General features: G+C 41.6%; 1 protein-coding gene across 1 annotated transcript in view; it reads left to right on the top strand.

Moving 5' to 3' along the window:
- LOC117507210 (uncharacterized protein KIAA1755 homolog) overlaps window positions 1-27,211 on the top strand; it is a 137,463-nt gene that overhangs the window by 84,297 nt on the left and 25,955 nt on the right. The window contains exons 11-19 of the mRNA XM_034167026.1: window positions 5,362-5,500; window positions 5,722-5,844; window positions 7,116-7,313; window positions 7,547-8,478; window positions 8,654-8,903; window positions 12,785-12,874; window positions 16,759-16,983; window positions 24,978-25,148; window positions 25,755-25,932. Of these exons, the coding sequence (XP_034022917.1) occupies window positions 5,362-5,500; window positions 5,722-5,844; window positions 7,116-7,313; window positions 7,547-8,478; window positions 8,654-8,903; window positions 12,785-12,874; window positions 16,759-16,983; window positions 24,978-25,148; window positions 25,755-25,932 (2,306 nt within the window). The remainder of the gene's footprint in view (window positions 1-5,361; window positions 5,501-5,721; window positions 5,845-7,115; window positions 7,314-7,546; window positions 8,479-8,653; window positions 8,904-12,784; window positions 12,875-16,758; window positions 16,984-24,977; window positions 25,149-25,754; window positions 25,933-27,211) is intronic.

Here is a 27,211-nt window from a genome sequence, read left to right as displayed (position 1 = left end):
TATGAGACACTAAATCTGAGTGCCAGATTTGGTTCAGAGTGCAACCAGTGGTGGGCACAGTTCTGCTAACCGCTAATTATCGAAGATAATGTTTTCATTGTCGGACTAGCTTTTCAGATAACTTCGAAAACCGTCATCGGACTAATTATCTTCCAATACGTTTTGGTCCAATAATTTTTAGACTGCTAACATATTTTTGCAAACATGGTAAACAAAGCTGAATAGTTACAAACATCTATGAAATCTAAAATCAATTAAATACCTACCTGTTAAATGTTTTATAGCAGATATACAGTTCTATTCTCCGTAAACAGAGGAGAGCTGGTTCTACAAAAAACTGTTCTATCCTCTACAGGCAAAGGAAAACTGGTCACAAAAAAGATTCATTTTTTTAACCCCATACTGATACGCTCGCAATATCACTCAAATCATCCAGAGGCATACAGTTTTAACTTATGGTTAAAATTTTACCAAACTAATTTCGGACAAGTTATTTAAATTAACGACATGTCTGAAGTTTTATAACATGAAAATATCAGATATATGTTTTAGTTTTAAAGTAGTGCACTAATTTTGAAGGTTTTAGTGTGGACATGCTGTGCCCAGGTGCATTATGGGTACCTCAGTACATTAACGACAGAAGAAATGCATTTGAGATGCTCTGATCAGGCTCCACACGGACAACAGTCCTGCTTATGTCGAACACTCTCTGTCATCTTTGTTCCAGAGTAATATATATAAGATGTCTGAAATTCAGTTTGCGTTAAATTGTTAAATTCCATGCATCTTAAACATAGCAGACATAGATTATCTGGAATTTTGTTTTGGCAAGTTTTCACGGTCTCTACTGCCATCTACTGGCCAGTAGTGCTCATGGCAGTATTCGCCCTAGTACTGAGCATCCAATAGTTGGCAGTGTTCTATTTATTTTGACACCGGTTATATCAGATGGTTATCTAATTACAACTTGGCTTTTTTTTTTTTTTTTTTTGAAAATGCCTTTTTTTTTTTTTTTTACAAATTAAATAAATGGCATATTTTACAAAAGGACATTTATCTGTAAACACCAATGCACGGCGCACCTCACATTAATGTGTTGATTTACATAGAATGAAAGAGTCAACCAATCAGTTTTAGCTGAGGCACATTTTACCCATAATCCTTTGCCATCTGTCTGTGTTTGTTACAAAACTTCAGAATTAGTGCATTATTCAACATTAAAAGATATATGTTATATTTTAACTTTGTACAAATGACTGAACTGACATTAATGGAGTTATTCTATCAGTATTCTTTCAGCAGTGGGTAGTGCGCTCAAAGACAGAAGTGCTGACTCATTGTTTGGGTCTCTAGTCCCCTTTGAACCTACCAGAAGCGATTGTGGTGTTAAAACTCAAAATCACCTCGTTAGTAGTTGCAAGTGTACTGGAGACAATACTGGAAGTTATCTGTAGCTTCAGGTAAATTTTTGGGTGGTTTATTGGTTTAGCTTAGCTAGCTGATTATCTGTTATTGAAGCCAATTTTTTGGTTAGTTGTGCCCACCACTGAGTGCAACGTGGTTGTATTTAGTCCTCTAATTAGTCATGGGTATAAAACTGAATTTACCTGATTATTATGTGTTGTCCTCATCATCATTAAGCTACCAGTGTGCCAGCTTCTGGCAAACTGATGTTCAGAGTGCAAACTCAGAAGTGAGTTTTTATTGACAAAGAAGTCTGTCTACACAAAGCACACGTAAAATTAGTAGGCAAAAAAAGACTCCTGTCCAAGAACCAGAAAATACTGAAAGTCATGTGAAGTGCAGTGACTGCTGCAAGGCTTGAATTAACATTTAGTGTACGAGGTCTGTTAGAAAAGTATCGGACCTTTTTATTTTTTGCAATAACCTTATGGATTTGAATCATGTGTGCTTGCATCAGCCAAGCTTGAACCTTCGTGCGCATGCGTGAGTTTTTTCACGCCTGTCGGTTGCATCATTCGCGTGAGCACACTTTGAGTGAGCACTGGTCCTCCCCTCTCGTTGGATTTTCATTGTGAGGAAAATGTCGGAACGGCTGGAGCAGCGCTGCATCAAATTTTTCCAGAAACTGTGAGAGACAGCCAGGTGGACACCATTCGGAAAATTCAGATGGCTTTCAGGGACGATTTTATGGGCATCACACAGATTAAGGAGTGGTACAGCTGGTTTAAAGACGGCGCACAATGGCGGAGGGCGCGCCGCGCTCCGAGCAGCGATCGACAGGCTGAAACAACCAGATCATTTCCAAACTGATTGCTGTGTTGATCCGGGATGGCGCACAACAAACACCTTCGTGTTGGAAACCATTCGGAAGATTCAGATGGCTTTCGGTGGCTTTTCAGTCGAGTGAGTATCCGAGAAATTGTGTAACAGCTGGGCATGCCACAACATGTCCTGTGAGACTTGGAACACAGAGGTGTTTGTTGTGCGCCATGAGCGGCTCCATCCCGACGCGCGAATTCCTCCGCACGTCTTTCATTACACAAAAGTGCTGATGTCCACATTGCCACAAAAGTGCTGATGTCCACATTTTCTGCAATTTCTCTGGTAGTCACACGACGTGCCGGATCAACACAGCCTTCACTTTGGAAATGATCTGGTCGTTTCAGCCTGTCGATGGCCGCTCGGAGCGCGGCGTGCCCTCCGCCGCTGTGGACCGTCTTTAATCCAGTTGTAATGGTCCTTAATCTGTGTGACGCCGATAGAATCTTCACCAAAAGCCATCTGAAAATTTGCGAATGGTTTCTACCTGGCTGTCTCACATAGTTTCTGAAAAAATTTTCATGGAGCAAAGCGGCAGTCGCTCAGCCATTTCCCTGACAATGAAAATCCGACGAGGGGGCTGGACCAGTGCTCACTCAAAGCCTGCCCACAGACGAATGACGCAACCAACAGGCGTGAAAAAACTCACGCATGCGCATGAAGGTTCAAGCTTGGCTGATGCAATCACACGTGATTCAAATCCATATAGTTTTTGAAAAAAATAAAAAGGTCCGTTACTTTTTGGACAGATCTCGTATCACAATTATCTGGGAACTACGTTTTGCACAGGAGTTCATCAAGCATGTCGGCCGCTGCCCCACATGAACACAGAATATACAGAAGCTGTATATCATTGTTCGGCAGTCATTCTAAGTGATGTGTGTGTGCATTGATACCACACTTTAGAGGAGCATGGGTGACTAAAACATATACCTTGGTATTTATAAAGCAATTTACTATACTGTATATTGTTCATTTCGACGACATTCTGTGGAGCCCCTCCAACCTTTACCCCAGCTCCGCCTCAGCCCCCCCCAACACAAATTTCCTGGCGCCCCCACTGCCTGAGACCAGACTTTTGCTGGTCTATGGCACCTTCACTTTCTGTTGACACTATCAATGACGTGCGCTGCACTGTGCACTGCTTTGCACTGGGTGGAAGATGAGGCCCGATACTTTAATGTATTACACAGAGAGCAGTGAGACTTTTGCTTACTGCCATGCAGTCTTATGCCCAGCTTAGCTCAGGTCTGGCAGCATGTGCTGGTGCTGTGCATCAGCAACACACTATGGAACCACCTTGGGTCCTAGATGGCAACCACCCAATCAGAAAAGTGGTCCAACCTTTCAAAAGTAACCATCTATCAGCAACAGGCAGATGAAAAATGGGCATCTCTTTGGCCTTTTCCAACCACTGGGATCTTCAGTAATGAGGCACCTGCCTGCTGGATCATGACCAAAGAAATGCTCCACTTGTCCAAAATTTTGTCGCTGGTATTCCCTCACAATCCATGTGATACTCCTCATATGAGTCTCTATAAATAAACACTCCTTTGACATAAAGTCATTCCAAGCAGTATCCAAGTGACCTCCAAATAGTCATAGAACCAAAGAAGTCTAGTCGTCAACTTAGGTCACTGGTTAGCATCTAAGTCTCACAACCATAAGAAAAGGTACACCAGGACCCTAACAACCTTTCTTTTGCTGCAAAGGCATTAGCTTTCCCATATAGCTCTGTCCCGTGATCTCATGACTCTATAATATGTAGGAAAACATGCAGGCGTTTACGTCCATAGGGATTCTCTCCAGGCTCCTAGACACTGCTGAGTGGCAAATCAGTCACATTTTTTACTTTGTACCCCTTATGCAAGTAGACATTTCAAAGTGCTTACAAGTATAAATTTTTGGAATCTTGTTCATTAACACTTATAGGACCAGACATTTCCAGTTCTGCTGCTTGCCCCCTCCTATTTGCAAAACATGTTAATTCCTCTCAATATACTAACATATTGAGAGGTCTCCACGGTAACACTCAGCCCTCCAACCACACCCGCAGAGGTTGCTACCTGTAATGACAAAAGCCAAACTGCCTGTTTGAATAAAGTCTCATCAGCCCAACATAACTGTGTGTGCCAGTGTGGGCCATTTCTGTGGAAGTAAATGTGTGCCATCAGAGTCTGAATTTGAATTTTAAGGTTGAATTTGTTTTGCATCAAAATATTCAGCCTCAAAAAATTCAACCTAAAAAAATTCAACCTCAAACAATAGAAAAGCAGGGGATCGTATGGAAGTAAATCTGTGCCATCAGAGTTTGAATTTGAATTTTTAAGGTTAAAATTTGTTTAGCATCAAAATATTCAGCCTCATAAAGTTCAACCTAAAAAAAAAATCAAACTATAAACAATTCAACCTAAAAACAATTCAACCTCAAAACAATAGAAAAGCAGGGAGAAACAATCAAGCCCTGTCTTAATCATTGCATGTTCAGCAATGTTGTTGTCTTCTTCTTCTTCTTTTGATTTGGTCTCGGTGTCACGTGACCAATGGAACAAAATGTGATTGGTTGAACGTTGGATGATTGAGACTGGGATCGATTGCTTCTGCTTTTCTATTTTTTGAGGTTGAATTTTTTTGGGGGGGAAATCATGTAACCATGATTTTTGAATACATTTATATGGAAACAAAGTAGACATACTATGACTTAACACAGATATTAATCGATAACATGAAATATCTCCATCACATACAGGAAGGTATGGAAAGACAGAGGTAGTGGCCAAGTTCTTAGCGCACTTGATTTCAGTGTGGAAGCTCCCCGGTTCAAACCCCACCCCTGTCATATTTCTCCATGTAATGTGGAATTGCGTAAGGAAGGGCATCTGGCGTAAAACCTGTGCCAATTCAACATGCAGAGCCACATCGGGTTTGCTGTGGTGACCCCGAGTGCAAACGGGGGGAGCAGCTGAAGGGACTTACTTTATATAAAGACTTGTGTTCACAATTACAAACATGAATAACAGCACATAATGGACTTCAACTTGAATATATGTGATGTTGGTGTTTGTCTGATCACTGCAGAGATGCTTTGGAATCAGTGACAAGTCTGTACAACCAAGTGGAAGAGAAGCTCCACACTCTGGTCATGAGATCAAATGAATCACTGCAGCAGCTGGAGTTCCTCTTCAGGCTGAGAGAGATGGAGGGAAAAATCAGCACGGTAATATCAGAGGTTTTTTGTGTTGCTGATCTGGCACAAGATCACAGTCCAACCATTAACAGCAATAATGCGTTTTCAAACATGCAATTCAGTAACAGACGGAGGAGAAAGTGCTCATCTCTTTTCCACATACTTGTGATTGTACTTCAGAAATATGATGCAAAATAAGATGTATAATATATAACTTTTGCCAACTTTTTTCAATGCATTATGTCTTACAGGTTGGGATGTGGTTCAATACAGAAGGTGAACAGAAACTGAAGGACTCTTACATGACAGAGGACACACTGGTCTGCACTGAAAAGACGTTGGAGCACTTTGATCGATTTGTCACTCAGTCTAAGGTATGAAACCAAATGTGTTGGTTTTTGTAAAGTTGGGTAAATATAAATTACAGCTGTGATTACACAACCATTCCCTGTGATTTGCAGATTAGGCATAGGATTAATAGGGTCAGCCAATCAGTGTAATGGTCTAAGCACAACCAGGGACCCGGGAGCAGAGAGGCACACTGATGGTAAAAGTTCAGTAGATTTATTTACAGTGATTAAAACCACTGACCTCAGCACATAGACGAGCAACAGTCTGCACAACAAAAGTGACTGTGCAGAAACAAACTGGTGGGTTAACTGATGAAACTAATAAGGCAGCGTTTTGCGGCTCAAAATGCTGCTGCCAGATGTTTGACAGGAATCTGGTCTGCTTGAGGTTTCTTCCTCAAATCATCAGAGGGAGTTTTTCCTTACCACTGTCACCTGTGTGCTTGCTCTAAGGGTTGGTAAGGTTAGACCTTACTTATGTGACGCGCTATATAAATGAAATAAATTGAATTGAAAGCTCAGAGCAGAACAGGAAGGCAGTTGGAAAGGACACAATGTCCACGTGTGAAACAGCAATTGAGTTAACCAGATTAGCAGGCTGAGGGTCTGTACACAGTCAACAATCATGCGAGGCAACCAGTCCATAAACCCCATGCAAGGCTCCATAAACACAAAGAAGCAGTATAGGTCAGCAACTGGAGAACTAACATAGAAGAACATTGTGAGAATGCAGGCATGGAAGCTAGATAATCTGGCACTGGAGTGAAGGACTGTGAACGGTTATGCAGTGTGTAACTCAAAGAGCAAGGAAATGAGCTTGCATGTGAAAGTGGAAGCTAGAGTGCATGTGGAAAGAAAAAAATGTCAAGTGAAGTACACAACCAGACATATCAGAATAAGAGTATGAGAAGAATTCAATAGGAGATCAAGTAAGCACACAGGGATAAAAATAAGGGATGTGATCAAGGCCCTGACCGTCAGTGAGTGAGTCTGCAAAATTTTAGTAAATGACTTCCTAAAAACTACTCCATATTCAGCTCTGAAATTTTGGGCTCTCATAGATAGGTGAGGACCAGTGGACCTCCTATTTTAGGCCATGTTGGTGTCTTTTATCATGCACACTGACCATAACAGAAAATAAAGGCAGACAGGTCAGTTGAGTTGTTTGTGAAGACTTGTTTCTAATTGTAGGGTCCTCGTGGCCACAAAGACCATTGCTGCTTGAAAACTGAGATCTTGTAGAACAAAGGAGAAAGAAACACAAACTCCACTTGACATCTCATCATTCATCACAGGAGAAACAACAGTATGCCCTGATGCTCGTGATGGAAGCAGAGAAGATTGCGAAGAGTGGTGATTCTACCCCCACAACAGAAATTTTCCAGACTCTGGTCAGCACTTTTAAATCCAACATGGATGACTTCATGTTCCGAATTGAGCAGAGGCGCAAAGACCTGGACACACTGGTGCATGTGCATCGCTTCTGCGATCAGGTTTGTCAGTGTTACTTCACACTTTTGGCCCACTGCTAAATGGGCCAAAAGCATTTTGTCATTAAATTCATTCTTTTACCCTTTAGTCTACATAAATTGAAGTTACAAAAATCAAAAAGGTTCCCTTTGTTGATAAGCAGGAGCATACACGTAAACTCTGTCAAGCCATTAAGCCTCAATAATAAGGAAATAAATGCAAAATTCTCATTGTTATACTTCATGTCTTTCTCTAGGCTTTGTCTCTGACTAAGGAATGCAGTGATTTTCTGAAGCAGGTAGAGAACGGCAGTAACTCAGCTCAGGCCTGTCTAACCACACTTCATGCGTATGAAGAGAGATTAAGTGGTGAATTCTCCACAACACACTTCCAGGCTGTGAAAAGTAAAGCCTGTGCACTGGGATCAGCAGCCTTGGGAGTGATTACAGTTTGGAGAGCAGCATTGATGCGGTGCCAAGAAGTAAGGGAGCGTTTGGAGGAGATGCAGGAGAAGAACGCTAGAGATAAGAACCAAAATCTGCCAGACATACCTGCAGACTGTCAAGAGAAAGCTGGAGAGATAAAGAAGGAGGAAAGGAATGAAATGGGGGAGGCTAAATACTCTCTTAAGGAGGATCAGCGCAGAAACAGTGCACCAGAAAGCAACACTGTTGTGGGTTTTAACTACCAGTTTAAAATGGCCTTGCATAGGAGCGATGAAGGAGAATCGCTGCACCAAAAGAGTGTTGAAAATGTGAAAATGACCCTTGTTTCTCCACAAGATCCCGACGGTCCTCCAGAAACCACATGGAAGCCGAGAGAGCACCACAGCGAGGCAGATCTGAGGAGCGTGGACTCTGCAGATGGGGGTTTTAAATTACATCAGGCCTTGGGTCGGTCCCTGAGTGAAGGCTCAGCCGTGAGATCCCATATGATGTGCCTCTCTAGCTTTTCACCGCTGATTGTGAGACACAAACACTGTGACAGCAGGATGCAGCCACTTGTGCATAATGTGCAGACTCCCCCAAATCTTCATTTTTCCCACAATGAGAGTTTACTCCCAGGATACACAAACAGTGGCAGTAATGAACAGCAGGCTGAACGCTGCACAGGCCCCACCCAAAGCTCAGATTTTAGGACCCAAGAGGCATTGCACAAGGACACAGAACACAATGGCCCCAATGTTTTGTAAGTACAGCTGCTGCCTCAACCACAGTCTAAACATCAGCTGTCTATGGCATTTTATGTCAGCAGTCATGTCACTCCAAGACCTATAGACAAATGGAGAAATTATTTAAAAGAAATTAGTTTGGATTGCAACTGTAATAAAAATATGTGGTTTCAATTTCTTAATTTGGTACAGAAAACTGCAGAGGATCATAGAGGAGCTGCTGACGACAGAGAGGGAATATGTGCGGGCGCTGGGATATGTCCGAGAGCATTATTTCCCTGAGGTAGACCGGCCTGACGTCCCTCAGGACCTAAGGGGCCAAAAGGGCAGCATCTTCGGTAACTTGGAAAAACTCCACGACTTCCATCGACATCATTTTCTCAATGAGCTGGAAAGCTGTGTGGATGAACCCCTCAGAGTGGGCCGCTGCTTCTTACGACATGTAGGTGGCGTGTCTATGATTTTGGAAGTTCATAGATTACCTGAATATAAATTACAGTTTGCTCTGATAGCGTGGTGCAGAACTCATATTTTTATGATTCTTTGAGCTATGAATTCTGACTTAGATATTTATAGATATTATTCAAATTCACTGTTGGTCCCAAGACAACACTTCCTAAAAGATGATCAAAATCTTGGTAGCAATTTTCAATTGAAAAACACTAAAAAATAAAATTATTTTTCCTTGTGTAGAAAAATCTGTCCATATATGCAAATAAATGTTGAGAATTAGTGTTGGTTGAATCTGGTCAACTCATGCAATTACATTAATAGTTTTATTTATTTATGAGCATGTATGGCTTTATTAACACCCCTATTCCACAGGGCACCATTCTACTAGGATCACCCATGATCCAAAAAAAAAAAAAAAAAACCCCTTACGAAAACGAGATGCAACAGCTCAGTCCGGCTTGCCTCATAACAGGCTGGCTAATAAAAGGCAGACCTGGCAACTGGCTGTCTTATAAAATGCAGACATGGCAACCCACCTGAAAATGAAAGAAAAGAAGCTGCACTCTCAGCCAGAACCACTACAAATGCTGCTTCGGCTTTAAACTTTTACCCCGATGGAGCATGATCAAAGAAGTTTGAAGGTCCATGATCAAAGAAGTTTGAAGGTCATGGTCATGATTCATTTATTGTTGATCCAGCATGTAATGCACAAAAGGAATGAAATGCAGTACTCAAGGCCCAGTGAAGGCATGCAAACTAAAAAAAAGTAAATGATATGCAAAATATATACAAATAAAATACACAGTAAATTAAAAATAACTAAAATAAGTTAAACCTAAACTAAATTGAACAGAAGAGTCAGTGTGGTGAACTGCAAAAAGTGAAATTGTGACCATATTGCACTCAGTACCATTTAACAGCGTTGCATTAGGCATATGACTTTTTATTCATCAGTCTGACAGTTTCTGGAAAGAAACTGAACCACAGATGGGAGGTTCTGGCTTTGATGCTATGCAGCCTCCTCCCTGTTGGCAGAGGAACAAACCGTCCGTCGGCGGGGTGAGTGGGGTCCTTCATAATACTGGAGGTCCTGCTCCTGCAGCGGCTAATGTAAATGTCACTAATGGAAGGAAGGTTACGCCCAATGACCCTCTGTGCAGCTTTCACCACACGCTGCCTTCCTGTCTGCTGCAAGCTGTAGTCACTATGAATACCCTTTGAAGACAAAGGAGCTGGTCATTGACTTGGGGAAGTCCAGACCAAGACCACGACCAGTTCTGATCGAGGGCGCTGAGGTGAAGGTTTTGGATTCCTACAAGTAACTCGGACTGTGGCAGGACAGCAAACTGGACTGGACAACCCACACCAACCACCTGCACAGCAAGAGATAGAGCAGGCTGTACTTCCCCAGGAGGCTGCAGTTGTTTAACATCTGTAGGAAAGTCCTGTGGATGTTCTACCAGTCCATAGTAGCCGTAGTAGTCCTCTTTTACACCGTGGTGTGCTGGGGGGATGGGGGAGCAGCACATCCAAGAAGGACACATCCACGCTGGATAAACTGATCAGATGGGCTGGCTCTGTGGTTGGCATGAAGGACTCTCTGGTGATGGTGGCAGAGATGAGAACACTGGACAAACTGCTGGACATTATGGATGATGCCAGTCACCCTCTGCACACTGTCATCAGCACCCAGAGGAGCCTCGTCAGCCAAAGACTGCTCCTTTCCAAGTGCAGGACCAACAGACTGAAAAACTCCTTTGTCCCTCAGGCCATCAGACTGTACAACTCCTCACTCAGGGGGAGGAGGAGTAACAGGAAGACAGAGGTCGCGAATGAGAGGAACAACAGTAGCCAGTAAACCAGTAGCGAGCAGTACGAGTACGAGCCAACCTTGAACTTTTGTGCGCATGCGTGAGTTTTTTCACGCCTGTCGATTGCGTCATTTGCTTGTAAGCAGCCTTTGTGTGAGGATGGGTGGAGTCTCTCATCGTTTTTTCTTTGCAAGGAAATGGTGGAACGCCTGGAGCAGCGCGACTGCATCAAATTTTGGCAGAAACTGGGCGACAGCCAGGTGGAAACCATTCGGATTATTCAGACAGCTTTCGGTGACGATCCTCTGGGCATCACACAGATTAAGGAGCGGTACAACTGGTTTAAAGACGGCCGCACAACGGTGGAGAGCGCGCTGCACTCCAGGCGGCCATCAGCATGCTGAAATGACCAGATCATTTCCAAAGTGAACGCTGTGGTGATGCAGGACTGTCGTGTGACTATCCGAGAAATTGTGGAAGAGGTGGACATCAGCACTTTTTCGGCAGATTCCACTGTGACAAGATTTTGCCATGAAAAGAGTTGCAGCGAAATTCATTGGCACGAAGCTGATGGCGGAGTAAAAGCGCCACCGTGTTGAAGCCTCACAGGACATGTGACATGTTCACCTCTTCCACAATTTCTCGGATAGCCACACGACTGAAAAGCCACCGAAAGCCATCTGAATCTTCCGAATGGCATGTCACAACATGTCCTGTGAGGCTTCAACACGGTGGCGCTTTTGCTGCACCATCAACTTTATGCCAAAGCCATCGGCATGAATTTCGCCGCCACTCTTTTCATGGCAAAATCTTCTGTCGCAGTGGAATGTGCTGAAAAAGTGCTGATGTCCATCTCTTCCACAATTTCTCGGATAGTCACACGACGGTCCCGCATCACCACAGAGTTCACTTTGGAAATGATCTGGTCATTTCAGCATGTTGTGAGGCTGTCTTTAAACCGGCTGTACCGCTCCTTGCCACACAATCTCAAGAGGGATGAAAAAGAAATTTGGAGAATCCCTCTTGAGATGTGTGGCAATGTCATCACAAACTTCAGTGTGTGTGTTGCAGCTGTAATCCAAAGAAGAGGAACGTGGATTGAACATGTCATCAATTACTGAACTGTGTGGAAAACAAGAGACAAAGTGGGAAACATTTGGTATCAACTGTTAATTTGATGCTTCTGTTACAAGTCTGTAAATACAATTTTCGAATAAGTTCTCATTTCAAAAACTTGTGTACGATCAAAAAGTGGTAACATTTTATTGGCCCACCCTGTAGTTTCAGTTTAGATACTCTGTGTGCTTCTTACCCTGTGTTGTGCTATACAATGCTGCTGGAACCTCCGTTTCCCTGAGGGAGTCTTCCCAAGGGATAAATAAAGGTCTTTTTAATCTAATCAAATCTCTAATCTAAAGAAGTCCAAACATGATGCCTGGAAGTTACCAGTACCATCAATGATTTTGAGAATTAGGAAGAATTTTTTAACTCTTCAAAAATTGGATGGCCATAATGATGGCCCTAACTACTATGTATACCAAGTTTGTTCAAGATTGCAAAGATGGATCAAGAAATTAATATGATGCTTTAGAACATGCCCCAATTTGCTATTCGGGATTAAAGTGGGAACAACAACAACAAAAAAAACAGCGCTCTGTGGAATAGACCTCTTAATTTCAATTGCATTTTTGTTGTTTGAGTCAAGTCTGGGACCCAAAGTACTCTATACTTTCAAGTCAGTCAGCTGTTGTTTAGCTGAGCACATCCACCTGATTTTATCTGCTCTAATTATTTCAGGGACAACTGTAAAATGTGCACTACTTTGAACCCTGAGGGTCAAGTTGGGGGAAATACCGGGTTCATTTATTTTTGAGATTTTGATTGAGTGAGCAAACTCACCAAAAATCCAACAAACAAACCTACAATAATAACATGATAAAATAGCAAGTGTAGAAATAACCTTCTTGTTGAAGATACAGTAATCATATCAGAGTGAACAAAATGTGCACAGAGGTGATAATTAGTGATCAAGGTGTGTTTTTTAAATCTTCTCTTTCAGAGAGAGAGTTTTGCTTTGTATGCCCATTACAGCAAGAATAAGCCTCAGTCTGACAGTCTGCTCATCAATCACGGACAAGTCTTCTTCAAGGCAAGTCTCCCTGTTCATTTTCATTTCCTTATTGTTCCATGTCAAAGCATTGTTAATTTTGTTTGTTTTTTTTAGACTTCTGAGAGAACATTCATATTCAGTTAACCTCTTAAACCCTAGAGTCTAGGGGAGTCCAGGGGACTTGTCCTGTTTTGGAACATTTGAACACTCATAACTAATCAATGCTGACACCAACATACACTTATTATACATCAAAATGTCAAGCGAAGTCTCCTCTACAAAAGTATTCACTTCAATCACATATCAACTAACCACAGCTGAAGCACCAAGCAAATAAATACATAAATTGGAATTAATTTTTTGGGGAAAAAAACTCATTTACTCCTACCAAGTATTATTTACTTTCAATTTTTTTGCATCCACAACATCCCCTAGGACCTGTTTTTTAGCTGATCCAAACTTTTGCATTTTTGACCTTGTACAAGCTGAGAAATAAAGCATAATGTATGGGTATGTGATTTTGGTGAAATAGGCTCTAGGGCTTAAGGGGTTAAATGACTTATAACGTCTTCAAAAGTCAGATCAGCTCTGGGAACATGCACGCTACATTTATCACCCTATGGGACTGCCTTGGGTCCCAGCTGACCACTCAGGCAAACATCAGGTCCAGGACACCTCTCAAAAGAAACCATCTGTCTTTCACAGCCAGATGCAATGTGTGCATTCAGGCTGAAACGATTAGTCAAGTAACTCGAATAATTAGATTACAAAAAATGTCTGAGGCAAATTCTGTGCCTTGAAGCTTCATTTAACGTTGTAGTACATATGCCAGGTCTGTGTGTGGCGCTGTAACGTCCCCCCTGCCAAAAAAACTGAAGAAGACTAGAGCATGCATAAGCCATGTAAACGCTAATAGCACAAAAGCTACTGCTTTCCAATGCGGCACACAGAGTAAAATAAAGCCTTTTAGGAAAAAGAGGGTCCACGCTGATGATCTGAAATAGCTTACTGCACATTTTAAGCAAAGCAGTGTGATTGTCTGTTTTTTTTTTTTAAAAAAAGTACTGTTTCATCCACTGCCTGAGTTCCGCTCTACGTGGGGAGTGTCTATTCGCCCGGCGGCCGGTTGCTGTCTCTCTTTGCCCGGTGTGACGGGCTCGGGGCTCCCCTCACACTGGGCGAGTAAAAGCTCTGTCCCCAGCCACACTGACAAACAGTTTCTAAAAGATCCTCTCAGCAAAAGTCCACTCTTTCTTCTGTGTCTTGCTCAGACTCGCATTGAGTGTTTCGTTTTTTAATTTTCGCTTTTTTGGGAAACACGTCACAAACACGGTAACTTAAATAAAATAATAATAATAATAAAAAACTGACAATGAGGCTTTCATGTTCAACCCCCAGCTTATTAGTTGTTTATTTTCATAATGTGTTTATTCTATGTTCTGTTTTTCTTTGCCGCCTTGTGTCTTTGTAACTTTGTATACTTCAGCCATGTTTCAGTTCCATTCTTGCTTTGTTCACTCAGTCTGTGTTTTCATTGTTTATCTTTTAGTTATCATCTGCTTATTTTTGCTGTTCTCATTTCTGTTATCTGTAGTATTTTAATGTCAGGTTTTGTTATCAGTCTGTTTTCCTTATAGTTTATTTCTCAGTCTGTTAAAGTTTAGTTTTGTCTTAATGTTTTAATTCCTATTATTCTCTGATCAGTTTATCTTCTGTGTTTAGTATCTTCTAGTTTTTATTACCAGTTTGTTTCCTTTGAATAGTCATTAGGTGTCATGTCTGTAATTCTCGTCACTGCTCACCTACACCTGCCTGTCTCTTCTTGTCTTCCTCTGCTCCGTGTCTGCACTCATCTCTCTTCTCATGTATTCACACCCAGCTTCTTTATCACAGTCTCCCGCGGATCATTGCACTCTCTTGTCTTGCACCTGCACTTCCTCATCTGTTGACCACACCCTGTTTTGTCTGTCATTTCCTTGCCCACTTGTCACTGACTTTTCTTGCATCTCTGTTCCCCTCTTGGATTCACTTGACCACACCCCCTTTCCAGATCCTTCTCCCACCACATGCATGTCGTCATCCAATTGCTGAGTTACCACCTGTTCTTATTTAAACTGCTTCTGTTCACTTCCTCCCTGCTTGTTTGGCGGCTTTGTCACTTACCAGCTCACGTCACTGTTCTGTAGTTTGCCGAGCCGTGTTTATGACCCCTCCTCTGTTTTTTGGAACCCGTTTTTGCCTTTGCTCTGATTGCCCTGTTTGCTGGTTTACTGAACCCTGCTTGTTTTGGACCTCGACTTATTGTCTCACCCTTATCTGTACTTTTGCACTGTGGACTGCTTGCCTTGTACCATACCCGTGTCTCCATTAAAGACCCAGCCTTTACTCATACGCAGCCTGTGAGTCTGCATGTTGCGTCTAGCCTCAGTCTCTGCCTCGCTACCTCCCAGCCTGACAGTTGGGGAAAACAAAAAACAGAAAGCCATATCCCAATGCCATTTCAGCAAAATGTCAAGACTTTGGCCCGACTTTGGCTGAGCTCCTGACACCGGGAAAGATCCAAAACTTGTAAAGATGTGAAAAAATAATTAACCAGGAAAACAGAAAGGGACACACTAAATTTGACCATTTGTCTGATGACACAGCAACATTGTACCATTGCTTAGGAAGAGCCCTGGACTGTTGATGTTGTTTAAAACACAAAAGTACTTTTAATCTGATTACTCGATTAATCGCCAGAACAATCTATAGCTGCAGCCCTAGTGTGCACCCCCTTGGTGCTCACATTTTAGTTCTGCAGTTGCTGGTTCCTCAGTACTGGCACACCTGTGTTTTGGATTATGCCCAGAGAAATGTGCTACATAGAAGACATTCCCCAAAGATGGAAGTGATACTCCTCATCTGAGTGTCCTTAAGTAACCATTTATATAATGACTGAGTAGATCCTTGCCATTTGATTGGTGCTTTGTATGCCACATGAGTTGGATTATTCATCCCATTTTTGTTGCATTGCATTTGTAGTGCAAATTTGGTTCCATACATTTGGTACCATTGCACTTTGCACACACACACACACACACACACACACACACACACACACACACACACACACACACACACACACACACACACACACACACACACACACACACACACACACACACACACACACACACACACACACACAATGTGTGCAAAGATGTAAGTATTGTCAAAAACCTGTATCCAGCAACACCATGACTCTATAAGCTTTTCCCAAGCTTCACAGGACGTCAAAGGCCAACAATGCAGATACATCAATGTCACTACTGAGATAAGTGAATCTCATATCCAAGCTTGATGCATTCACCATATACAGATACATTTCTGTTACTTGAGTTCAAGAAACCACATTGAAAGCCTGGATATTAATTTTGATCTAGGACAATCACAAACCCAGAGAGTCTGATTCCTCACTTTCCTTCTCAAAGGCTACAATTAGGGCATTGATTCTGCAAAGATCATTTCATCATCCACAAAATCAAGGTCAGTTAAATTTTGCTCATCAAAGGCACCTAAGCCATCAGTTTTTACAACCCTACCCAACACTGAGTCTAGACAAGCACTGAATAGAGTAGGAGCCAGAACTTATCCCCGAAGAACACCAGTATTCTCTGGAAAAGAGATTCTGCCAACCCTTATACACAGTGCTCACAGTACCTGTATATCAGCCAAATGATGTCCAGGAACTTGAGGATGTCCCAGAGCATAGTGCAGTCAAACAAATCAAACCCAACTGAACGTGCAATACAAATACCTACAACTCCTATATCCACTAGGTGATCACTAACTGTTTCAATGTCCTACAACTCAGCCTCAGTGTACTCCTTTTTATTTCTGTAGTACCATCACTGATTGATTTGTCTTGTCTCCATCTACACCAGCAAAAGCAGCTGAAGTTGGTGGATAAAATGGACCTATGGTCTTACCTGTTGAAACCTGTTCAGAGGATTAGTAAGTACAGCCTGCTGTTGCAGGACATGATGAAGGAGTGCGGCCCAAGACAAATAAGAGAAATGGCTGAAGTCCAGGCTGCCCTGGAGGTCGTCCACTTCCAGCTGCGCCACGGTAACAACCTGTTGGCCATGGATGCCATCCTGCACTGTGACGTAAGTACTACTTTCTGAGTCTGATGTGTTTTTAGGGTAGTGCCATTTTATAAACTGGAGTGTCAAGTAAGATTAAAGGAAGGAGAATGTCTTGTCTTTTACTTATAAACTGTGTACAGCACTTGTACAGATGCAGTATTTATATACAGTAAGAGAAACATATTGTTTTTTCCTTTCAAATATGACCTTGTAACTTTGCACAATGTCCAATTTATGTCAAAACAGTCAACATCAATAGTGTCAAACACCATAAATTTATTTCATTTTGTTTAGTAATTCTCCAGACAGTACGGTACTGTACGGCAAATCTGTCTGGAGTCAGTAGTTCTCAGAGACAGAGTGACCTTGCAACAGTGAAGGAAGCCAAGGAACTGTGCGTAGTGCAGCTTCTGTCTGTTAGATCCCCACGTACAGTAGTGTTCAGAATAATAGTAGTGCTATGTGACTAAAAAGATTAATCCAGGTTTTGAGTATATTTCTTATTGTTACATGGGAAACAAAGTACCAGTAGATTCAGTAGATTCTCACAAATCCAACAAGACCAAGCATTCATGATATGCACACTCTTAAGACTATGAAATTGGGCTATTAGTAAAAAAAAAAAGTAGAAAAGGGGTGTTCACAATAATAGTAGCATCTGCTGTTGACGCTACAAACTCAAAACAATTATGTTCAAACTGCTTTTTTAGCAATCCTGTGAATCACTAAACTAGTATTTAGTTTTATAACCACAGTTTTTCATGATTTCTTCACATCTCTGAGGCATTCATTTTGTTGGTTTGGAACCAAGCTTTTGCTCGTTTACTAGTGTGCTTGGGCTTTTTTGAGAAATCAGTAATTTTTGAAAACAACAAGCCTGTTTATGTCGCACTGCCACAATAAGAGCCTGTATTTCAAAATATAAGCCTGTGAGGCTGCTGCAGACCTGACAAAATTTCATCCACTGTCCTCCTCTAGCACCCCACACTGATCACCTTGCTGTTTTCACAGCTTGAATCCTCATGAAAAAAATGCCAAAGGACAAAAGTCAGCTCTTTCTGGATTTTAATTGATGCTTCAGATATACAAACGCACAGAGGTCACTTCCATTCACTTCCCTTTTATTATATGAATTTCTGTGGGTTTTTATGAACTATATGTCAGAGCTGTGAAAACTCTGCGGATCCGCGGGATTCCGCGGATTTCATCGTGGGGGGGGGGGGGGGTGTTAGTGTTGTACTCTTTAATCATGAACATCACTGAGTTTTTAAAATGCTTATCGCAAAGCGTTCTCTCTTTTTTTACGACATCGTGTAAGTTTTATTAGTCCGCGGACACTGATCTGTGTGTTACAGATACAAATCAGTTTCCTCAGATCCGTGGAGTTTCGCGAATGAAAAATGCCACTCAAAGCGTAGCTGTTACGACAGTTGTCGTAAAGCAGGACTGGTTGGTTGCTGTGGGGACGCTGTGTGGCTCCTGTGCGATGCTTAAGCTAAACTTAGCATGTGGACATTCCAAACTTTTAGAGCTTTCAAGTTTTTAAAAGAAGATTTGTGCAGCATGTCTGTGTCATGGAGCGACGTCGCACAGAGAGAAGATGGCGAGAAAGACTGTTTGAACAAGTCTTATAAGGACAAGAATCCGTGGAATCGTCGCTGGCTTCATCAACACACCTGAAAGATAAAAGAAACAGGAAAAGTGAACTGTGTCCTCTCAGGAAACATGGTAAGAATTTTTCTCTCCCTGGAAAATAAACATTCTGCTGTTCAAACATTATTTTAGACAAGATTATGTGACTTTTTTCACTAATCTAGACTTTCTTTCATTGTAAAAAAGACATTGTGGCTTTGAATGGATTTAGGCTGCATGAATTTACACAAGAATACGTGTATAAGTGACTTTTTACTATAAGGTATGTTAATTGATATTTTACCATGATTTTCCAAATATTCTGCAAGCTTTAGCTGTGGTTTTTGAAATGCTGTAACAGTCTTTTCAATCTTCATAAATCTCATGTAGTTTAATTGTTCTGAGTTAATGCATAATTTGGTTTACAATTAAAAGGAAAATCATTCCAGGTCCTACTTCCATGTCATATTCTGTTATTTCAACATCATCACTGACAGGTCAAATAAAAGATTGAATGTAGGATCATTTAAATATCCACTAATTTTGAGATTTGTTCTTCCAGGAGATGCTGAAAAAGTATCATTAGATAAAAATTTAATTCTGGGGCCCTAGACCCCAGCTCCTGGGGAGCTGTACGCCCCCCCCGGCCTCCCTGCTAATTTTCCTCGGCTTTCATAATTTTCATTTCACAGCCCTGCTACATATACAAAAAAATTAAGGAAATACAGTATATATGCCTATTATAAGACTGAGATCACATCTGGGAGCACATGCCAGTTGGTGTGCATCACAACATCCACTAAACTACTGAACCATCTTGTGTCCTGGAAGGCACCACCTGGGCAGACGCCTGGTCCATCAACACATCATGAATCTGCTGCAGCCAGGTGAAGCATGACTGTCCACCTGGCCCTATCCTGTTGCTGCATTCCTCAACGCTGAGGCACCTGCCTGCTGGATCATGTGTCACATTGCCAAAATTGATAGAATCAGAATCAGAAGAAGTTTATTGCCATTGCCAGTGAACAGGATTCACAGACTAGGAATTTGCTTCGGTACAATGGTGCAACATTAAGAAGAGATAAAATGCTAAGATAAAATATAACGTGTGTCGAAATATGAAAGGCTGCGTGCAACAGAAAAACAGAGAAACAGAAAAAACAGTGCAGTGGGAGGAGTGCAATTAAAAACCAAAGTACATTGTCTAAAGTGACCCGTGATAAAATGATAAAGTGACAGAGTTAAGCTTAAGGTGACTTAAGGTGATAGCTAGCTTAAGATTTAATATGATAGCTGACGCTCCCTAACAATGAAAGTTGTACTCTTCATCTGCCTCAGTAGCTGTTCGTTATTTTCCAACAGTACCCAAGGACCTTGTGAAGAGATCTAGTACCAAAGACATCCAGTCATACTTGAGGTCACTGGTCAGAGTCCAAACCTCACAACCATACAGTACCTGTCAAAAGTTTGGACACACTTTCCCATTCAACTTTTTTGACTGGTATTGTATATGAGACAAAGCACCACTACCCTAAAAATTTGGATGTTCATTCTCCTGCAAAGGTACTGACATCACCAAACACCTCTGTCTAGATACCAGATGACTCCATAAGCTCTTCTGAGCCGAATCGTGGTCTCACGGCCATGGACCTAGGAACATGAATGTCACTGCCAGCATAAATTAATGTCTTTTAGGTTAGCAGCTATTGATTACTTTTGTAATCGAGTATTCTATCCATTATTCTGGCGATTAATTGAGTAATCGGATAAAAAGTACTTTTGCGTTTTTAAACAACATCAATAGTCCAGGGCTCTCCCTAAGCAATGGCGCAATGTCCCTGTGCCAAAGTCTTGACATTTTGCTGAAATGGCGATAGGATATGGCTTTCTCTTCTGTTTTTTTTTTTTCCCCCCAACTTGTAAAATGTAACCATTTTGAGTTATTGTTGTTTTTTTAAGGTTGGTGGACTGGATCCCTACGTGTTTTTTTTTTTTTTTTTTTTTGTATCCCTGTTTCTCTGTGATTCAGCAGATGCATTTCAGCAGGAGGTTGAACATGCAAGCCTCGCACTTAGGTTTTTTTATTTTTTAAGTTAACGTGTTTGTGAAGCATTGTGTGTTGCCAAGAAAATGCGAAACACTTAGTGGGAGTCTGAACAGCAGCCGGCTTCGACTGTGGGTACCCGGCCGTCGGGTCAATAGTCATTCACCACGTCGAGCAGACCGGGTGTTTTTTTAATAATAGACAAATACACTGCTTCACTTTAAATGCGCAGTAAGTTTATTTCAGATGATCAGTGTGGACCCTCGTTCTCTTAAAAGACTTTATTTTACGCTGTGTCGCATTGGAAAGCGGTAGCTTTAAGGGCTAAATTATAAGCTGTTACACGGCCTGAGCACATACTCTAGTCTTCTTCTTGTTTTTCTGGGGACATTACAGCACCACACACAGGCCTGGCATATGTACTACAACGTTTAAACGAAGCTTCAAGGCACATAATTTGCCTCGATCATTTTTTGTAATCGAATTATTCGAGTTATTCGAGTAATCATTTCAACTCTAATGTCTTTAGAAGTTTGACTTTCAGGTCAAACATTCAAAAAGTCACTGAAATCCTGGGCCTGTATGCACAAAGCATCTCAAAGTCCTCTCAAAGAGCTTCTAACTTAGCCTAAAATTTCCTGGCAAGGAATCTTAGTCTAAGAGTGTGCCAGCAGGTGTATGAGAGCAAGTCTGAGCAAGAAGGAGACAAAACTCCGATCTTAGCGAGGAGGCGTGGTTGACCCTGTTGCTAGGTATGACATGGTCCTGTAAGAGCTGTGACTGGTTGTCAGTGAAAGGGAAGTGGGAAAAAATGCACTCTGCGCTTCTACATATGAATGAACAGTAAAGTCAACCGATCATATAACTGCATTAAGAAATGCGTAATCATGAAAATAATTTAATGTCATGATGATGATGATACTCAGCAAAATAAAATTGGAGCGATCACCGAGCCGGTCACTAAACCTGTAAATTCTTGTGCTGCAATGCATTATGGGAGTTCTGGGTTTTGGGGTTTTAAATGTTAGTGTTGATGATTTATTGTGTTTTTGTAGTTCAATTGGTTTAGTGAGTTAAGTGTCACCATGTTGTCACCATAAGTGAAAAGTGTATTGTGTTTGACGCCGTCCGTGTTGTTTTATCTGAAAAATAAGAGCGCCTCCTAGTGGCAGAGTGCCAAAAGACAAAAGCTCTCACTTGTCTTTCATTAATGCAACTGTTTGTTGTGATTTGGCGCTATATAAATAAAATTGATTTGATTTGATTAATTCACTCAGCTCACCACAAAATGAACTGTTATACAGCTTGAAGATGTTTGAACATATCTCATTCACATGCAGATTATCTACATATTAAAAATGTGCGTGGGTGTGTGAGTTTATTAATAAGTTCATTGTGAGTACATAATATAATTGTAAATAAGTTAAAATTACATGCATGACACAAGAAAGTGAAAACACTTATTTCCATTGTTGTCCATTTAAAAATCAAATGACAAAAGACAAGTAATAATAAAATAAAATATCAATAATACTGATAATAATAATAATAATGATAATATTAATGTATGTATATGATAACAAGAACCTAAACAATTTATAAATACATTTAGACAGTAAATTACTATAAAATAATTACATAGATCAAGCTGGTAGCATGTTTCTGACTCACTGTCATCCTACACACAGAGAATACAGTATCTCTGTTTCCTCTGTCTTTCCACCAGCTTGTGTGCTTAAGACACTCTTAGATTTCTTAAAATCTTTCTCCCTCCTCTTATCAGTTTGGCACCAGCGCACGGGGGCGTGGTTTGGTTCCGGCTTCACCGGGAATCGTCGAAAAAATTATTCAACATGTCGAATAAATCTGGGAGCGCTTCCGGAGAAGTGGCCTGACGACGGAGACAACGCGAACAACGGCGTTTGATACTTTTTAATTGCCGTGTCATCCCGCCCCTTCCTGTAGTGCCGCAGTTTACACCGCCGTAATTGGCGGCCGGTGTTGTATCCTTAACGAACGACGTGTAAAACGGCGATAGAGCCCACATTGGCGTCCTCAAAGGCGTTTTAACCAGCGACAGAGGCAGACAAAACGGCGGCGCTAGTGGACAGTACGCTGTTCTAAATGCCACCTCCCAGGTAACGGCATTCCAAATGGCCGATAGGTGGCAGTCAGTATAAAAACGCTAGCGCGCTGCATGCAGGTCTCTCACTCACGGCCAGCTCCAGATATTTTTGCAGAGAAGCGCCAGTATGCCTCCTAAAATAAAATTGGCAGCGGCAAGGACTTACCAAGAGGTCTGGTTCAGAAGCAGAGGGTAGCCCTGTGGTGGAAACGAGCAACACGTTGAGGAGGGGGAAAAGGAGAGAAAAGAAAAGGCTGAGAGATGAGCTCCCTGTCACTCCCTCCCCCTGCACTGACAGCTGCTTCAGACTATTATACTCTGGGGGCGGTGCCTATAAGCAAAAGTTCCTGGAGTAACGCAGGATTTGCCTGGATAAATCCAGCGGTACACAGGGCATTATCGGTGGCAGCAGAACACCGCCGTTCTCACGTGCATCTTAACCTGCGATTGTAAAGGATAGAACTGAGTATTAACCCCCGTTGCCTGACGTGTGCCGGATGCTACGGCGTCAAAACTCTGCTTTATTCGGCGGATTTAGCGACATTTTATCCGCGTATTTGCGGCTAGTATGGCGCTCAAAACGCCGGTGAAATGCTCCGCCCCTTTCCACCGTGAAAACAGCCGGAACCACCGTGAACTTCGGTCTACGTACTACCCGCCGACAAAACGTCTATGTGTAACCTGGGCTTAAGGTGCATTGTGGACAACTTTCATCTTACCAAGGGAAAGTTTTAAGAAACGTCTAAGAATTTGAGAAATTCTAAGATTTTTCTTAGAATAACGTCACTAGGAGCTATTTTTAGCCTTAGGCTGCTTCGTGCATATGGGCCCTGGATCTTATTCTTGATCCAGCATGATCGCAAACCCCGGTACTCTGACTCCTCACTAGGGGTGGGTAATGATAAGATTTTATCAATATCGATGCCATTATCGATTCCGCTTATCGATCCGATTCCTTATCGATTCCCTTATCAATACCTCTTGTGAATTTTCTGTGTACTAAAAGTAGGCTTTACAGGTTTTCTATGTCAATGAATGAAGAAGTGTGTGGTATATGGTGTGTGGTTTTTCTTTTTTTAAAATACGTCCATGTCCTTCTTGATATCAGGCATTTTCCCGCATCTTTCATAGGACAGCGATGGTAGCTCAGTGGAAAAGTTTCTGACTGGGAATCAGAGCTTTTGGAAAGTGCAGGTTTGAATCCCGTGGGTGGCATGTATTTTTATTTTCAAAGCAGCTGCACGATGTGTAACCACATCACACAGCTGCTCGCACTGTGTTCCTGCATGCACAAATGTCGCACTGGCATCGTGCACTCCTGCCTGTCGGCTTTGTTTCTGTGGTTCGCTAATATGAGCTGTTCCGCCGTGAGTCGCACTGAGTTGTACTTATTCATACTATGTGTGATGGGGCCCTAAAGAATGCAGGATGTCTCACTTTGGGAAGAAATAAACATTTTATTCAATTGCAGTTTATTGTTTGTATTACAATTTTTGGAAAGAGGTGTCATTTGATATACAATGACGCTTCACTTTGAAGTCATTAATTCTGGCCGAACTCCTATAACAATCCAAATAATTTCTTAACGATCCTCCAAAAGAACCTGTACTCGATACCCATCCCTACTCCTCGCCAAGCTTTTCAGGTCATCCATTGAGTCTGCAACATTCACAGGGTTGTCTGTGAAGTTAAGGTCAAATAACTTTCCTTACAGACAAAGACAACTAAGGTACTGGACTCCTCAGCCCAATACCCACAACATGCAACCAGTGAACAGAGTAAGAGCCAGAACACATCTTTGATTATCAGCTCCATACCTTCAAATTATTTTCTGTTTATTCATCATGGTGTGTCCCGGTGTGTAGTGAGCGCCTTGTATGCCAGCACCCTGACATCGGGGTGAATGTGAGGCATAATTGTAAAGCGCTTTGAGCATCTGATGCAGATGGAAAAGTGCTATATAAATGCAGTCCATTTACCATTTTTACCATCATAGTGACCCTTTACATCCATCTATTTTCTAAACTCATTTATTGTAGTTAGGGGCAAGGGGCTGGAGCCTATTTCGGCAGTCAATGAGTGAGAGGCATTGTCCACCCTGGACATTCTGCCAGTCTAGCACAGGGGATGATATTCATTCATTCTTTCTTTCTTACTTACTTACTTACTTACTGACTTTTTGGTCTGAGTGATTCTTGTTTTTGTGACCAATAGGTTAATCTGAAGGAGCAGGGGCAGCTGATGCTTCAGGATGAGTTCTTTGTTACTTTCAGAAAGAAAAAATGCTTTCGCCACATATTCCTCTTCCAAGAACTCATCCTGTTTAGCAAGACCAAGAAGACGGACGTGGGGAATGACACTTATGTCTACAAACAGTCATTCAAGGTGAATGTGCATACGCATCCTCTGTGTTCCTACTTATTCTTTAGAACTTCATAAAAGATTGTGATATGACATCAGCAAGTTCTGGAGAAAAGGTGCGCTGGAATATGAGTCACACCTTTTTGGAATTATCAGCTGTTTCATTTGGGATTGTTGTGCATTGTTGCGGTGTACTTTTTTAATCATTGTCATTTATTTTTTATTATTGGAGTTTATTTTTTCAGTCATTTGATTCCTTGGAGGTCTGTATAAATAATCATTGCTATTTTCATTATTAGCACTGATTTTTCATTATATCAGTCACATTAGAGTATAAATTCACAGGAGCTCTCAAACTAGTTAAAAAAAATAAATGAATACAGTAGGTTTTGACAGCCATTGAATTTTGTCTAGATATCAATGCGTATCGATTAACCTCCGCATGGCCTAGTGTTCATGTGAAGTGTAGTGTGCTTGAAGAGGGTGTGTTTTAAACATTGCTTGTGTTTCCTCTTGTGGTGACCTCTTGTGATTTGAAGTTGTGTAAATTGATTTGAATTTAATTAATGTGACCAATAAACCTGCATGTGTTTTGTCATCTCACATCAGTCTGTCTCTGCTTGGTTTTAGACCTCAGACATCGGCATAACCCAAAACTCCGGTGAGACTGGTCTGTGTTTTGAGATCTGGTTCAGGAAGAGAAAGACCCAGGACACGTACACTCTCCAAGCAGTTAGCCGGGAGGTCAAGGACAGCTGGACCAGGGACCTGGAACGGATCCTTTGGGAGCAGGCTGTACACAACAGAGGTAACAACAAATACACATGCACGGACATTATCTTAAAACAGTAAGAGACATTACTTTGGGGGAATGTTCTGACAGAGTGAACATCAGGTTCTTGGTCAGCTCCCTGACTAAGGCCCTCCACCCCCAATCAGTCAGTTTAGAAGGGTCGCCACCTCCAGGTAGAGTCCTGGTGGATCCGAACTGCTTCCATTTAAGGATGTGGAGGCCACTGTGCTCATTGGGACCTTCAAAGCAGCAGAAATATTTCTGTACCTTTCCTCAGATTTGTGCCTCAAGACAATCTTGTCTCAGAGGTCTACAGACAATTCCTTTGACGTCATGATTGGTTTGTGCTCTGACATGCACTGTCAACTGTGGGACTTTATATGTAGACAGGTGTGTATCTTTCCAAATCATGTCCACAATCAACTGAGTTTACCCCAGGTAGACTCCAATTAAGATGTAGAAACATCTCAAGGATGATTAGTGGAAACAGGATGTACCTGAGATTTATATCCAAGGCTGTGGATACTTATGTACATGTGATTTCTTAGTTTTTTAATACATTTGGAAAAATATAAAAAACTATTTTTTACACTGTCATTATGGGGTAGTGTGTGTAGAATGTTGAGGAACGATGAATTTCATCCATTTTGGAATAAAGCTGTAACCTTTAAAAAATGTTGAAAAAGTGCAGCACTGTGAATACTTTTTGGATGCACTGTAGATTGTTGTACAGTTACATATTTACCTCTTACGTTTGAGATGAATGTCACCATCATGTGCAGTATTGTGCAGCTCAGTGGAAAAGGAGTTGTTCTATACGTATGTAGACCTGGGTTCAAATCCTGGTCACACTGCCCATGTGTGTCCTTGGACAAGAAACTTCATCTGCACTATCCCAGTCCAAACAGCTATAAATTAGCACTGGGAAGTAACCTGTGTGTCCTGTACAGTGGAGTCATAGACTTTCATCCACTTCACATTACAGAATCTAGAGATAAGAACCAATTGATCTTATTCTTCCTTTAAGTTATCTGGACTAGGGATGAGTATTGATAAGATAAGATTGATATTGATGCCATTATCGATTCCGCTTATCGATCTGATTCCTCATCGTTTCCCTTATCAATACCTCCTGTGAATTTTCTGTGTACTGAAAGTAGGCTTTACAGGTTTTCCATGTCAACAACATTTTATTGAGTATTAAAGTAAATAAATATGATATTGGTCATTGGATCCTTGATCTCTGGACATACATAGAAATCAACAAAATCTGTAGTTTTCTTCAAAAGCATTT

The sequence above is a fragment of the Thalassophryne amazonica genome, chromosome 3, assembly GCF_902500255.1.
Source record: "Thalassophryne amazonica chromosome 3, fThaAma1.1, whole genome shotgun sequence".
NCBI lineage: Eukaryota > Metazoa > Chordata > Actinopteri > Batrachoidiformes > Batrachoididae > Thalassophryne > Thalassophryne amazonica.
The sequence above is the reverse complement of the archived record's forward strand: the minus strand, read 5'-3'. Positions and strand labels throughout refer to the sequence as shown.